General features: G+C 39.9%; 1 protein-coding gene across 11 annotated transcripts in view; it reads left to right on the top strand.

Annotated features, from left to right (window-relative positions):
* The first annotated feature begins 3,506 nt into the window (after positions 1-3,506).
* Ikzf2 (IKAROS family zinc finger 2) overlaps positions 3,507-16,641 on the top strand; it is a 147,857-nt gene continuing 134,722 nt past the window's right edge. For 2 of the 11 annotated variants that reach the window (XM_063237452.1, XM_023566993.2), the window contains exons 1-3: positions 3,507-3,636; positions 7,288-7,336; positions 8,113-8,217. In XM_063237452.1, the coding sequence (XP_063093522.1) occupies positions 7,303-7,336; positions 8,113-8,217 (139 nt within the window). In that variant the 5' untranslated portion in view covers positions 3,507-3,636; positions 7,288-7,302. The other 9 variants (XM_063237451.1, XM_063237444.1, XM_063237449.1 and 6 more) reach the window with 8 other exon arrangements.

The following is a 16,641-nucleotide window of genomic DNA, read 5'->3' as shown; positions in this document are numbered from 1 at the left end:
TGGAACTAGTTTCCTCAAACGTTATACACATTTTCATTTTAAAAGCAACTATGTCGAACTTCAATGCCACAGTCAAAAAGTATGTGCTGACACTTTTATTCTGAAACCTTTGTGGTCCTCAACCCTTTTGACCTCCTCCTTCTCCTCTGATTAATTCTCATCTGGATATAGTCAGTTTATTATCTGCTCTACACCAAAACATGTTCTCTAAAAGAAATATGGTATTATCCTATCAAAGTGTGAATGTAGGTCATAATGTTAAATTTATAGGTTCATGAATATTTGGAGAGCCATACCTCTATTTGGAAAGGGAAACTAAGAGATTGTTAAAAGAAGGTATTGTTCATTATCAGTAGAATCAGAAAATTTTCACCATGTAGGATTCACTTGCCAGCCAGAAAGACATCATGGAGTATCAGTGTACTCAGGGAGGCCAAGCTGGGACATACTCATATACTCACTTATGAAATGGATTTGGATCTTCAGAATGTTTTATTTTGAAACTATGGTTCTATTTTCGGCTTCCTCGATTCTTTAGTACCAATCTAAGTTGATAGCAGAAAATAAAAGCATAGTTTCCTTTTCTACTTAAAAAGATAACGCTACTTCAAAGACAAGAACACCACCACCTGACAAAAATTAAGTTATTAAAACACTGTGTGTACAAATGCTTGTTAATGGTGACTGTTTCAGACATTCCAGTTGTTGTAGGGCACCTACTCGGTGTAAGTATGCTCTATAGCTAGCACTAAAAAGCCATCCAAATGAAACAAAATACACAACTAGCTTCCAAAAATTTGTTCTTTGATATTAGGAGAGAATTGCAATTTTCTAAATCTCTCCACAACCAAAACTCAAAAACATGGAGTTAACTGCTTGAGCAAACAAAAATGAGATTTTACCCAGATTCCTTTAAAGGGAATTGCTTTCAAATCTAAAAGAGTTAATGCAAACCATCCAAAGAAAACAAAACCAATAATCCATCAAGTACCTTTTAGCTACACTGCCTGGTACATTTTTCTCTTGCTGGTTACATTTCATGATTATAAAATTAAACGTTGCATTCCTTGATCATCACTCTGGCTCTTAAAATGTCAGGAAGTGAGATGAAATGATTTGCTTATGAAACAAGTCATAAGTATTCTAATCAAAATTTCATTTTCTCTATAATTTTACCCACTTTTGCAACTTATGTTTGTGTATTTTACTTCATAGCTACAAAGAAGTTCACATTCTTTATGTGGACCGTAAGCCAGAGTTGACTTGTCAGGAATACACGTAACATAACTTACAAGCCAAGATCTGTTCATGTTTGTGGAATCAGAACATATCACCGACAGATTTCCTGAATAGGAAAAGTGGGCATGTAATTCCCTCCATATTCACTCCTTCAAGAAATATTCACTACCAACTTACAGCAAACACTGTGTTAGCACTGAGACAATGATTAACAGATCAGACATAGTCCTTGCCCTTAAAAAGCTCATATTCTAGTGGGGAAGACAGATTTTTAAAACTCAGTCCATCAAGCATTTATAAATTGTGCTGAAGGAAACAGTTGAAGGAGCTAAGGAGGTGGTGATTCGCAGGAGGTGGTGGTTGGAAGGAGCGATTTCTGTAGGCTGGGATGGCATGAAGGATGGCAAGGTGGGGTATGTTTTCTTCCCACCTGTCACCTACTTTCTAAAGTGATATTTTAACTCTCCACCTGGATACAGCAGCCGATAGAGTACTGCGCTTCTCTGGCCGTATAGTTCTACGTACAGTGTATCTATGTTAACAAAATGTGAGCAGTGTAGTTACAGCACAGGACACAAATGCATCTTCCAGATACTATCAAACATAGTCGAGTGAAATTCTGAACACAGTAAACTACTAGTTTACTTTTCTTCCCATGAATCAATTTCATTGTGAGTCTCAGGGCCAAGACGAGACTCCAGAGGCATGAAACAGAACTCCAATTTTAGTATATGACCACAATCTTTGACTTCACCAGATGAGCTGGGAAATCAGAAAGTAACATGCAAGGAAATGTGTCCCACAATGCCTAACTCTCATAGTGTGTCATGAGCTCTGGGTTACTTTAAAATCCAGGACCCATCACTTCTGGGCCCCAATGTTTCACTCCGGGTGAGACAGGGTGACCAAACATAAACCGTCTGAAGGTTTAACCACTAGAGGGAGAAAGTGTGCCTCTAGTGATTGGAGAACCAATGGATTGGATTCTAGGGAACTAAATTAAATTCTTGTCAGCCCGGGTCAAGGTCTGTGTCAGCTATGGTAGCCTTTGAGTTTGAGGATCAGTTCTTAAAATTGCACAGCGGCTCCTCTTGTACCAAATAACTCAGTGTTTAAAGCTTGACGATATTTCATCTTGAGTATGCTGCACTTCCTATTTTCTAAGGACCTCCATAAACTTGCAAAGACTGTAACACATAAACTTAGTTCTTAGGAAGTTTTGGGACATTGTTATTCTTTATATATTGGCAATTTACGTATTATGAACAACATACCACTGTTTTCAGGTAATTTAAGTTATAAAGCTTTGCTGCCTGTTGGGATGATTTGTAGGTTGTCTCTAAAATATTACGTCAGGAAAATTAACTTATTCAGATAACCAGCAAGTTAAGAAATTCGTCTTACCAATATATCACTTACAGAAACTCTAACTTAAAAAAAAAAAAAAAAAAAAAAAAAAAAAAAAAGCATCACAATTGTTACAAGCTTTGGCCCAAATGATTTCTGTCCAGTCAAACTGGGTTAAGTTCCTTTGCTGTCTAGCACTGTCATTTTCCGTAGTTAAAAAATAAAACCGAGCCAGCAGGTATACAAGTGTTTAATAAATATAACGCATGGCATTCACTTTTAAAAACTCAGTTTAAACTTACAGCATAGTAGTATACACGTTATATCACATCCCTTATTGGTGTATATCACGATGATTGCTTTCCTCACACCAAAAGCTAAAGAAATTACCCCAAAGCACCCGGACGTACAGAGTTGTGCTTAAAAATATAGTTGATAATTCGGTTTTCAAGATGTCATTCCACTTTCCTCAGTAGGAAAAAAAAAAAAACAGAAACAAAACAAAACAAAAGCCCTCTGGAACCCTTTCTAGGGTCCGTGAAGAGCAGAGGAACACAGTGCCCCTCCGAGCCCGATTCTCTTCCCGACCCAGGGACCGCTTCCTGGGCAGCGCCGGTCCCGATCACTCCCGAGCTTCCCAAGTTCAAGCCGCCCAGACAGTGCGGTGCGGTATCTGCAGCTCCCTCCGTCTTTCTTCCCTTTGACCAGACACGTTCTCGACTCCTCGCTTCCCAGCGCCGCCCGCACCCACGGGAGCCCGGGCCCCGCGCCCCTGCCCTGGGGGCGGCTCCAGCCCAGCCGGGTCCGGGAGGCGGCCCGGCGAGCACGCACTCTAATTTTAAACTTGCACGGGAAAGCATTTTCCGCACAGCCCCCGCACACCTACACCTCGCAGCGTCGGACGCGGCCCTGTGGGCTCCGCGCGGCCAGGGGCGGTGCGGCCGCCAGCGGGTGGTTGCGCGGCCCGGCCCGGCTGGAAAGAAAACTTCCCGCGGCCGAAATGCAGCTCCCTTCACCGTGCGGAGTCCTCCTTCTCAGCCGGCGGAAAACGTGAGCCGGGCTCTGACTCGGGAGCGCGGGCCGGGGCGGCCGAGAGCGCTGGAGGGGAGCGGGAGCCCGAGCGGGAGCCCGAGCGGGAGCCGGCCGCTGCCCCCCCTCCCCCGCGCTGGGGCGGGGTCGCCGTCCGGGGCGGCGCGCGGGGAGAGGAGGGGGCGCCAAAGAGCGCGCGGGGGGCGCCAAAGTGTGCGCGCGTCGCGGAGCCGCCGGGGCAGCACTTGTCCTGTAATCGATTGCCGAGCGCGCCGAGCGAGCGGCTGAGCGCGCAGACACGCGCACCCGGCGAGGGCACACACACACACATACACACACACACACACACACACACACACACACACACACACACACACAAACACGCACGCACTCACACGCTCACACTCGCACCAGCGCTCGGGCCCCGCACGCACGCACGCACCACCGCCCGCGCGCACGCACGCACGCACGGCCGCACGCCCGCGCCCCGGGCCCGCCGCCGCCGCCGCCGCCGCCACTGCCGCCGCCGCCGCCAGCCCTCCGCCCTCCGCCCTCCGCCCTCCGCCCTCCGCCCTCCGCCCGCGGGCGTCTGCGCGAGCCCGGCCGGCGGGGAGATGTGCTCGGGCTCCGCCGGATCGGTTTCTCGGGGTTTGACCAGCTGTCCCGGGCTAACCCTGCTCCTCGCTGAAGATGGAGGAAGTAAAAACAGGATTACCCTTAGCTCCAGATCCACTGCCTTAGTTTCCACCACCAACTGCAGTGCACAAACACACGTTAGGCACAGGAAAGAAAGAGAGAGGACACACTAACAGTAAACACAAACAAAAGGGTGATGGGATTGTTTTACTGCACGCACTGCTGAGGTAAATCTCCGCTTGGCTTTGGCGTGGGGAAGAACAGCTCTTGTTGTATTTGTCTTCTGATTCATAGATGATCTATAAAAATGTGTACGGCTTGCAAAGGGGGGAGTGTTTGCAAAGTTAAGGGTGATTATATAGCATCTCGTGGGGGCACTGTGATGTGATCGGATGACTTGTTGCTGTTAACCAGGAATAATGACGATAGAGGGGTTTTTCTTTGGGAGGGGGGATTGTGGTCATGATTAGAGGAACGATTTCTGTAAAGGACGCTTAGGGAATAGGGTCGGAGATGATGTCCTCTGCCTTAATTTATGGTCCCCTCCTCGCAATCTGTTTCTGGGATGTTAATCGATTAATCAGTTCTCATCTGTATAGCTGTCATGGATTTGGACTTGTTTTGCTTTGTTTTAACCTGAATTCCAAGAAGAAAGATTGGATAGCCTGGAATAAATTGCAGCTGTCCAGATAGAAGGTAATATACAAGAGCCTGTTGGGATTGAAAAAGCGAAAAAACAAAGACAAAAAAAAAAAAAAAACCTGGTATGACACACGTAAAACAGGCAGCAGTTAAATCACTTTGACAGGTTCTAGTATGGGTGAGGGAGATGGAACTAGGATTTAATTTTTTTCCTTTTTTAAATTTCTTTTTCTTTCTTTTTTTTTCCGCCAAAGGCTAAAAACAGTTCTGTGAAGTTGGCCTAGGTTCCTTGCTGGGTTCTGCCTGAGTGTCCCTCCCCTCTTATGCCCCCTCTTTCTTCTTTCAGTTTTCTTGTCTTAGCTTTTGGTCGATTCTTAAGGAACCGGTGGATCAAGTTTTTCTCTCCTTGTTAATCGCATTGCTGTAGCACTGACTGACCTCTCTCCCTCTCTCTCCCTCCCTCGCTCTCTTTTTTCCTCTTTCCTGAAAGTACGTGGTGCCATTCCTGAGTGACTTTTCCTACTAGACCATCCCAAAGGAGCGAGGGGGAGGGGAGGAAGGAGGAGGAGGAGGAGGAGGAGGAGAAGGGGGGTGTTCCTTCTCTCTCATTTCTTGGTTTTGTTTATCAGCCGATCTGTTTGCTGGATTTGGGAGCTTGGAATGACCCACCTGTAAAGTGCTTTTCCTTCCTCCTCGCCTTGAACTCTGCAGGGGGCTTGGCTTGAAGAGAGCCAGGGAGGGAAAGAGAGAAGGGGACACAAAAAACTTCTTTCTTTCTCTCTCCGTTTATCTTCAGCCCGACATTGTCACCCCCTCTTTGAGGGGTTAGAAGAAGCTGAGATCTCCCGACAGAGCTGGAAATGGTGATGAATCTTTTTTAATCAAAGGACAATTTCTTTTGTATGTACATTTCGTTTCTCTTTCTCTTTTTTCTTCCTTTCCTTCTCCGAGGGTTAATAACCATTTCATTGATGGAGCTGGCTACTTTCGCTTCTCCCTGACGGTTCTTTTCCTTTTTAATATGTATATGTTGAATGTGTACATTTTTAAAGAGATAAACTCATTTGTAAAATACCCCAGGAAACTGCTCTCCTTTGAAACTTTATGGATCCCTTTCTTTAAAGCCTTATGTAATCATAATTCGAAAGAATTTGATAACAGTGCAGCAGGTTGAAATATAAGTGCTGTGTAGTGACTGAGGTGGGAATTTGATCTGATTATTCCATAAAGAAAGAAAGAAAAGTTTTTTGGGGGGGTGGGAGCTAGGGAGGATGGTGGTGAAAGGGGAGGGGAGGGCGAAGGGAAGTGGTTTTGGAGACAAGAAGTGAGCTGCCTGTTTTCCAGTAAGTAATGGAGAAATTCCAGGAGCCCAGGCTAAATATACTTGGCGATCAATACAGAAATGGCTCATTGTGAATAATTTAGCTGCTGGTGCTGTGAGAGTTTTGAAACTAAAGGCAAAAAGGACCAGGGCCAAAGGGGAAAAAAAATAAGCAAAAAAATCTCTTCAGCACTTGTCAGTTCTTAAACTTTTTCCTTCAAAGCATACAGTTAGGCTATTGATCTTTTCATTATGTGAATCAAAGCTAGGGGGTGTCATCTCCTCCCGCTCTGCTTTTATTTCTGTGTGCTAAGTTTCTGGTTTGTGGCATTGGTGCCTAAGAAAAATGCCCCAAACTTTAAAAAAAGTGATTCCTCCCTGCACAGCTGAACCTAGTTGAAATTTTCAGAATCGGACTGTATTAAGTAGGCTTGGCATTTGTATCCAACCATGGGGCTGGCAGGAAATTAAGGTTACACTGAACAGGTGCTTACCCAGAACCTTGGGGTAGGCTAAAATGTCAATACAAGTTGGAGAGTTGGCTAACCGTGCTGCACAAGTCCTCTAAATGCAGTTGGGCGAGAAGTTGTTTTGTTTGCTTGTGTTTGTTTGTGTCCCCCCCCCCCAACATGATGAACCAACTTGCAACAATTGTGAATAGAGCTGTCTGTATACTGGGGAAACCTTCAGACTGCAGTGTGATTGTGGGAAGTAGTGAATGGTAAAATACTTGAGTCCCTTGAAAAGTGACAAATTGGAGGTATAATTTCCCCCCACTTTTCCCCCCAGTAAAACAAGTCAATTTTGATTAAGACAAGCCATTCCTTTCTCGCTGGAGCCCATCTCACAGTACACTTATCTTTCCTATCCTATCTCCAGCAGGAATCAGATCATTTGCAGAAAGAGTTCAGTGGCTTGCAAATGAGCACATGCAGTACACAGTAGTGTGTTTCTTGGGCACAGGTTGCAGCAACAACGTGGACTAACTGCTTGGAGCTTCCAATAAGCTAAGAATTTAATGGCAGAGACCAAAAGGAATCGTTGTGTTAAGGGTCTAACGTTTTGTTTTGCAGCATTGCACTTTGACTATGGAAACAGAGGCTATTGATGGCTATATAACATGTGAGTATTCATTTCCAGTAATTTGTTCCTGGCAATAAAGTTACCTTTGTAGTCCCCGTATTTTAATGTCTGAATTATAGATCGTGTTAAGAATTCTATGTTATTACTTTCTGCTCTAGTTTTATCTTTAAATTGGAGAAAATAATAGCACAAAAGTGAAGTAAAAAACCAGTATTTACTTGCTGCTTATTAAATTAAGGATATTTAAATCAGTCATATCTTAGCAACACTTCTACTTGATTGTTTTCTATTTCTTTTAAGTTTTGAGTAGGTCAGATTAAATATATCTGTTAGTATGGTGTGTACTGAACGTTTTCTACTCTGTAATCCAATTCTTGCCGGACACATAATGTGAAAGAATTAGATTCTTTAAGTTGATATTTTTTAAAGCAATCTCTCTTTTCAAGCATCTTTCTGATAGCCTGCATTTTCAGAACTGCTCATGATAAATACTTTATGTTTAATAATTAAATTAATGTGGAACAAAACTTACTCTTTCAACTAAAAGATTCTTTAGACCTAAGCTGCTGCTTTTCCTCTTATTTTGCTTGTAGTCATGTTGTAAAAAACTTTTGTTAATTTATTTATTGTGAGCTGACTATGTTTTTTGTCATTTTATACATTCAGTATCTGTTTTTTGGAAGACGTTTCCTACAGCTTCTTTTATAGTGAAAAAATGCACTGAAAAACTCCAGACTATGTAAGGAAGAATCTTAGTGGTTAAGAGTTCTTGTCACAATGAATGGACACTGAAAGGTTTTATTTTGTCAAAGCAGGTGACAATGAGCTTTCACCTGAGAGGGAGCACTCCAACATGGCCATTGACCTCACCTCAAGCACACCCAATGGGCAGCATGCCTCCCCAAGTCACATGACAAGCAGTAAGTCTTCTTTTTATGATATTTTTTTTTCTGGGTCTCTAGCGACAGATTTGAATTTGTTAGGTCTGTGGGGTCTGCTCATGTTGTGGTGTAGCTATTGCTATAGATTTTGCTAAAGAAAGAACGACACAGATTTATTCCTGTTCATTTTAGTGTCATAAAACATGAGCCTGATTTCTAGTCTGAACTATCCCAGGGTGGCCTTTGGGAGCTGGTGCTTACCTGTATCAGGTAAGAAATGGTAGGGTTTGCTGGTTATTGTTTGGACTTGCCAGGTTTATGATGGGATTTGTTGTTGTTGTTGTTGTGGTTGTTGTTGTTGGATAAAAAATACAAAAATATGTCACTTCCAAAGGACTCTTCATCGTGAAAAAAGAAATGAAGTAATTTTATATTGCTTTGGAACAAAGCTAAGCCATCAGGGGTGGAATTGTCATGTTACTGGCATTAAAAAAAATGTGACAGTTTCTTCTTCAGACCATTGGAGTGAAGTGTAATTGAAAAATTATGGAACTCATTTACATCCATTTCTCTGACAAAGTTGGAAGCATTTTATTTTAGAATGCACAGAGAAGAACTGGGGAAATTTGGAAGGATTTTTTTGGCTATAGGAATAGACCATTTTGCTTGTGTTTTTAATAAAGAGTTGTTCATTGGTATAGTCAATGAGTTTGATCAGAAAGCAACTTACATGCTGTCAGTGACAGAAGACAAAATACTTTTATTAAGAATACAATGTGTCTTTTCTTAATTATATGTCAGGTTAGTTATCAAATGCAAATGTTCTCTTATTTCTACTCAAAAATATTTGTAATCTTGTTTCCATATATTTTTGTTATATGTTTTTTCCTTATACAAGAAAGATATGTGATTTATATGTAAATATAATTTTACAATTTTTGGTGACATGAAGGAAAGTCACAGTTTTCTTTTATGAAGATTTAATAAAGATACAGAATCATCTACTTAATTATAAGCATATTCTTAAGTGAATTCTGATCATCGAGGGAACTTTTTCTTTCCACTTCCTCTTAGAGCTTTCAAAACTTAAGTTATTGTAAAGCTGTCAGCTTTGTAATTAGACTGGTGAATTATAGCAGAAGTATAGATTACACTTCAGTGTATTTGTGATTCGTTAATTTTAAAGAACTTTAGCTATTTGTTTAAATTATGATTGAACTGTTTGAACTGACTTTATTAAAAGATTTCCCTCCTTTTTATTAAAGGAGAGAACAGAATTTCATCCCAGAAGCAGTTTTTAAAATTACTTTATCATGCAGAAAGGCAAAACTAATAGTTACTGACTGAATATCTACTACCTTATTGTGCTAAACTCTTATCATGATCTTGTAGCATTCATTTTTTTTTTGCTTGTTGATTTGTTAAAAGTTATGCTATTATAACAATGTAGGCAGTAGAATTTTTATATTTTAATATTTAATGGTACTAGTTCTTTGATGACCTCTTTTTATTTCTCATAAAGTTTTTCATGTGATTTCCTAAGGAGTTGAGATAGATTTATGTATTGTTTCTATGTGTTAAATAATTCATGATTGGGTTTAGAAACAGTAGATATAGGGAGTAGAAAATACCTAATAATTAGTGACTTGATTGTCATCCCCTGGTCACCAGCAGAATATCAGCAGGAACCAATTAACTAATTAATTGGCTCTTTATTTGTTAAATGGATTCTACTTTTGTAAACACTTAGTTTTTTGTAAGGCAGCTCACTCATCTTTTAAAATAAATAGTGCAAAGTGTAGGCATGATTAATTTATACAAAGAAGAACTGTGCTTTTCACGTTCGAACTTTTCTCACCCAACAACCATAAACTTCGGTTTGGTAAAGAGTTTCTGTGTGTGTTTTAACTTTCTAGCCTTTGGCAATTCCATGTTAGTACGGTTTTTGGCTAAGCTGCACATGTTTTCAGGTTCTTTTCCAAAGAGTTGCAGGTTAAATATTTTGGCTCTCACTTCAGAGCTGTCTGTTGCATCCTTTATGTAGCCTCTATTTACAGTATCTAGGTTACCCACTTAGGTGTCAGATGGAGAAGATACCCATTTTTCCTCTGCTAGATCTAGGAGAATATCAGCATTTTAGATTGCCAGCGCAAGTGGAGGTAGAGAGGAACTCTTGTCTGTTAATTAGAACAGAGATCTAGAATCAGTCGCTCAGATGTTTTTCTGTGATTTGGCATAATTTTGGTGGGCAGGAGACCTGTTAAATCATTTGTGTCTGAGAGCACTGGTTTTCTTATCCCTTTACACACATGTTTGACTTCGTTAAGTGAAAATAATTTATTCTTGGAATATTTTTCAATGCTCAAATTTATTTCCTAGAGGGCTGATGCTTCCAAACACAGAATTACACTTTTTGGTTCAAAGTAGCAAAGCCAAAAGTAAATGTGAAAACCTTCATGAGAAAATAAAAGTCTGAGTAGCAGGAAAGAGGTATCTATGTATAAGGGGGGGGGTGTTATTGTTAAATAGTGTATAATAAATAAAACAAAGCTTTGAATTTCATGTAATATTCTGGCCATAAAATATCAGTCAAATGAAATAAGCGTGCTTATTTTGGCTTTAGGAAGGTGGTCAGTCATACTACAAGGTCCCAGTCATTTGTTTAGGGTTTTTGGTAACTGTTCTGAGATGAAGGGTATCTGTACAATTTGCTGCCAGCTATTGTATAAAAAATAATGACAGCAGCTATCATTATTTGACAGTGCTAGACGGGAGCACTGGCGACTTGGGAGAGAACTAAAAATCTTATAATGCCTGACAGTTTTTGGTTTTACAGGTTAGTATACCAGATAACTTAAAAGGAAGTAAGAAATATTAGCAGCGTTAATATTTTAGAGCGGCTCCTTTGCGATGTTTTAGAGTGAATTTCCATAGAGAAAACTTGGACTTTTTCTTTTGGAATAAAGATCGCTTTGATAAGAGCACAGGCATTGTTGCCCGAGATCATTAGTGTACAGACCGAGGCTGCTGACAATCTTGGGTGTCAGGAATGACAGCATCTGCCTTGATGGCTACTGGAAATACACAGTGTTAAGTGATTTTAAAAATAGAATCTGGAAGTTAAGAATCTGAGATAGACAACTCAGACAGAACCATATAAAAATAATCCGTATTGTGTTTTGGCCCGTCAGGTGAAACTGACTTTGCAATGATTCCTCCAGTTTCGGGGTTCACTCATTTTCAATTCTTGCATCATTGCTTCAGTATTGGTTTCTATACCTGCAGCTGACTATTTCAAGAAGTTTTAAGGTTCCAAAAGTTGTAATTGCTCATTTTTTATATCTACTTTTATAATGCCCGGAAGCAGATTTTCTTAAGTAGTTACTCAAACGGTATGAAAATACACTGTGACCCGAAATGTGCTTCTACTTTAAAACCTTTAGGTGGATCAGCTGTGCTGTCACTACTGTTTATCAGTCAGCTCCATGGCCAGGTGGCATGTATGGAATTAGCAAGGTAGTAATTCTAGTTTTACAAGATTCTGACCAAAAAGCAGGTCAAGGTATCTAATATATTCTTCTCATGGTGCTTTGCATTCAGTTTTTCTTAGCTACTTGCCATTTTTAGGATCCAGTAAAGCAGAGTAGAGTATGATTTCTGTTTCTCATGTGTGGATATTGAGGCTCAAGGAAATCAGTTCAACTTTTAGGCAGAACTGGCAGAAAGATACGGTTCTTAGAGTTGGACGTGAAACTGGCATTACTTTTTGGCTTAGTTAGGTTACTGGCGTCTCTATGGTGTCATCTTGTCAGGGTGGCTGTCATGTCCAATACTGACCCATGTTTTTGTGACAAAAAGAAACAGAAGAGGGTTTAGAGGTGAAGTGATACCGGATAATCCTGTTGACTGGGCAGTCCGATGTGCTTTTTCTAAACTGTGACTTCTGTCATGGCACCCAGCAGCTCTGTGACTGTCCTCCCATAGCTTAGTTTGGCAGTCACCCTTGGTTGGCTTTCCATGGGGCACACCTTAATATAACACTTGATGGACTCCATACAAAATCCAGCCCTGTTTAGAATCACAGCACTTATTATCTCCGTGTACTTTACATTTAGTTTTTATTTGTTAGAAAATTTAAAACAAACAGAGAGGTCTGATTGGATTTCTTCACATTTATTGGAGATAAGCATTATGTCTGTGTAGCCAAAGAAAAAGAAACTAAAGAAAATATATATTTGCAGGTAATTAACAGGAAAAGGATTACATTTTTTTTTTCTTTTGCGTTATTTTCCACCTCTCCACTTCCTTTTTTAAGGCAGCACTGTATAGTGGTGAGAACTAAGGTCTCTCTTTGGAAAACAGAACAACTTCCTGAAAAAGACTTATCCTTGTTGCCTGTGTCTTTGCCCGAATCTGTCTTCCCTAATAGAAATATGTGTTTTTTAATACACAGTGATTGATTTGGTTTTGCTGGGACTCTTCTAGGAAGCCAGAATGAATTAAGATCTCAGGGATCCGTGTTCTTCTTGCCTAGCTTTTTGATACATGGTATCTTTTAAATATTGATGTATTTTGATCTTCTGATGTTCTGATTGGTCAATAGTAGGGTCACAGTTCAAAAATGTAGTAAATGTTGTTTTTCTGTATTTCTTTAAATCAAATACACATTCATCCGCTAATAATTTCCTTTTGTGAATACACTGAGGCTTGGAGTATCTGTGGTTTGAAATACATCAGGAGTATTTAGGAATCCTTTTCCATGTTATAAATACATTGTGATCGACACAGGACTGACCGAAAGTACAGAGGCATGATTCATTGAGGGTATAATAAAATCAGGCCTTTTCTTTTGGGTAAAAATCATTTTGATAGGAGGGTGGAGATCATTGGTGTCCATAGTGATGCTAACGATCAGCTGGGACTTCAGCTTTTCAGCTGATCAGAATCACGCTAGCTGCAGGGTGAGGTCTCACCATGTTAGATGCTTTCTATGCTGCTTACCACTCTCCCAACAACTCCCCGAGGTAGATAAGCGATGTTTCTAATTTATGACATAACATTGAGCATCAGCAGGGGCTTGGAAGTTATGCCAGCCTGTTTTAGAGGTCCTGCTTTGCCAGTGAGTAACTGTGTAAACTCAGGCATTTTATGTATAATCTCTGAGCTGCAGGTTCTTTCTCTGTAATATGAAGATGAGGATTGGTGGGATGTGAGACTCAAATTAACACATGAGAAATGCTTATCCAACTTCTGGCCTAAGTCCCGATCATTACTGCTGGTGTTTCTCACAGCAGTCCAGTTATTTATTTATTTATTTATTTATTATATATCCATGACTTACAAGAAAAAGGATTTGTTTTCAAATTCAGATCTGTTTGAAATCTGAGTCTTGTGCCAGTATACAGTATGGGTCCCTGGACCAGGGACAGACTTTTTGATGATCTAGAGTAAAAATTGGGAACAAAAATAAATCTTCTCATTTAAAATATGCATGGATATTTTGGTTAAGAAAGAATTAGAATGATCAAAATACATTGTACACATTTAAATACCTCACCTCACCCCCTCCAAGGGAAAAAAAAAACATGTGAAACTTGGTGGGGAGGATGGGGAAGTGATTAAAGTACGTTATAACATGTACAGATTTGCCAAAATGAAACCCACTGATCTGTAGAACCAGAGTACACTAATAAAATGTAGGGAAAAGTAGAAGTAGAGTTTGCCTCTGTATCAGGAACTTTTTTTTTTAATTGGGTTTCAGTGTTCCTGAATAAAGTTTTGTGGTTTTGGTTCCATGGAAAGAAAATCTTTTCTTATCTTTGGTGCTCCGAAGATATCAGCCATTAGGACTGGGAAGGAACATGTTCTCTGAGTGGAGTAATCTGTCCATGTTGAGAGTCAGTTCTTTCCTAGAGAGATCTCCTCTAAAATAGAACCTCACTGTGATGCTTCTGAAACTACCATAAATTGTCAAGAAGGACACCTTAGCAAGTTGTGGGCATCATGGTTGCTGCTTGGTGTGTGCTGGGATAATAGTTCTGGTGTTTTAAATTTGAAGTACGCGTAAGGTGTGATTGTTAGTTGTAGGCATTTGACATTTTGCTCTGTCATTCTACCTGATTAATTCAACAGTGTATCAGCTGTCACCTGTGTGCCAGGCATTGTAGGGTAAGTCGTAGGGTATGTGCACCATCTTTGGGGACTCCTACTCTGGTGGATCGGAGAGACATCTAAGCAGGAAATTATGCTGTAGTAAGCTCAGTGTCTTGATTATTTTAGAGAGTGAAAGGTAGTACTAGTTTGGTAACATTTCCAAAAGGGAGAGCCTGCTTGAATGGAGATGTGTTACATATAAAAGATTTAGGAGAAAAGTAGAAGGCTTTTTCAGTAAGTAATAGACCTACAATGAGAAATGAGAAATAACGAGCAGTATTCCGGGAAATACAAGCAGGTTGGTATTTCTAGAATGTAAAGTTCGCCTCTAGGAATTTGAAGTTAGAGATGACTTTGGAGAGTAAATTGGACAAGCAGGGTGATAGAATAGCTTGTGTAAGAGGAACTTGGCTTTTATTTTCCAGGCACGCTAAGGGCATTAACCAGCAGGTGACTTCAGATTTTCAGCTGACAAGAATCCCAGTGGCTACAGTGTGAGGAACACAGATTGTGGATATTGGCTCTTCTGTAGGCAAGGGCATCTTTTGCACGCTGTTGAGTGTGATTATGGTGGAGCAGTGAGAGGTGGTGGTCAAGAGGATAGAAAGGAAGGGAAGGGTTTGGGTCATGTCTTAAAGCGGACAGGATTTGGATAGTAGGGTTAAGGAGAGGAGGGGGTTGGGCGAATTAGTGGTTAGAAGGGGTAGGGAGCATCAGTGAAAACTGGAAATACTGTAGCAGATTCAGTCTAGTTTAAGTCAGTGTAGAGTGGGAAGCACCTGTAAGGTACAGCGGGGGGCGGAGGGCAGCAGTCAGGTAGTTGGGGAAATTAAATTGAAGTGTGAATTTAACAGGGTTGTGAAAACTGTTCTGTAGCTTGTGGTCCTGTATTTTGCTCCTGTATTACTTCTACAGAAGTTGAGTATTTCTTAAAAATTCATCCCTTGAGCCAGGCTCACGCTTGTAACCCCAGCACTTGGGAGACTGAGGCAGGAATATCACCCACAAGTTCAAGGCCAACCTGTGCTCCATGTGAGACCTTGTCTTGTAAAACAAACAAACAAAATTAAATTTAAAAATTCCTCAGTAATTCTCAGCATTTAATCAGTGTTCTTCTTGTCTCATTAAGTCAAAATTCTATATAGAAGTGGATAAACACATGCTTTAATAAATTGTTTAATGAATTCTGTATGTTAGTCTTAGAAGTTGAATTGATTAATGAGGTTGACCAATTTATTCTGAGTAAAACATGTTCGTGTTTTTATAGTTTTATGGTATGTCTCATATAATATAACTCACGGTTATAATTTTTGAAAAGTTGCAAGGCTAATATATGCCATATATTCCAATGCTCTAATGATTTTTCTTTATGCTGTAGCTTATTTCTTTATAAATAAATGTGGTTTACAGTATAAGAATGCACAATATTTGTGAGCTAAATGTCAGTTGGTTCAGTTGCATTACTACTCAAGGCATTTAGTAACCTAATTCAGTGCCTTTATAGTATTAAAAAGATTTGAAATGTCCTTAATTTAAAAAAAAAACTTGATAATATTGTACCTCAGGGTAAAATTAAACAAAGGGTTATATGACAAACATTTTAACTTAGCTCTTGTCTTAAAATATCTATTGTAGAATTACATTTTAAATATGTAATTTTTATGGTTACTGATTCTTGCCTGACACCTTTTAATTCAAAATGCGTTAATGATAGAAATACTTCGAGATTCCCAGTGTGTGGTGATTGAAGATTCTCTAGAGAGAGACCTTTCATCTTTGGATCATTAAATCAGCAAATACTTGTTGCACACTCACTTTGTGTGGTACACTGCTGGTACTCAGGTACAAAAAATGTTTAAGGTGTTTTGTACAGAAGGATGTTATCTTCATATGTTTGCATGCATCCCTCATTCCATTTAAAAGTAATTAGGTATGATGTGCACATTATGATTTATATCCATGATGGATGTATTTATTGCTTTTCAAATTTTACCTCCTAGAGTTTTTCAAACGTTCATAAATCTGAAAATGCACAAAGAAACAAAAATGAAAGCACAACCAACGGATAACAGAAGTTCCCATAGAATAATATTTGTCTAACAAATGGTTTATAACGTAGGACTTGGGCCTTTTTCTTGCAAGTTCCAAAACTTGATTTGTGGCACAGTTATAGTGGATGCCTGTGTCAGGGTTGACTCGCCTTTAATGAGTTTACAAATCTGATAGTTACGGTCAGAATGACAACCTGTGCTTATACTGTGATTAAAATGTGAAAAAAAAAAAAGGACCCCAAATATTTCTATAGGATGT

The sequence above is a fragment of the Cavia porcellus genome, unplaced genomic scaffold (assembly GCF_034190915.1).
Source record: "Cavia porcellus strain 051 isolate PalLab524CR breed Dunkin Hartley unplaced genomic scaffold, mCavPor4.1 scaffold_26, whole genome shotgun sequence".
Lineage (NCBI taxonomy): Eukaryota > Metazoa > Chordata > Mammalia > Rodentia > Caviidae > Cavia > Cavia porcellus.
Note: the sequence above shows the minus strand (reverse complement) of the source record. Positions and strands in the feature narration are given on the sequence as shown.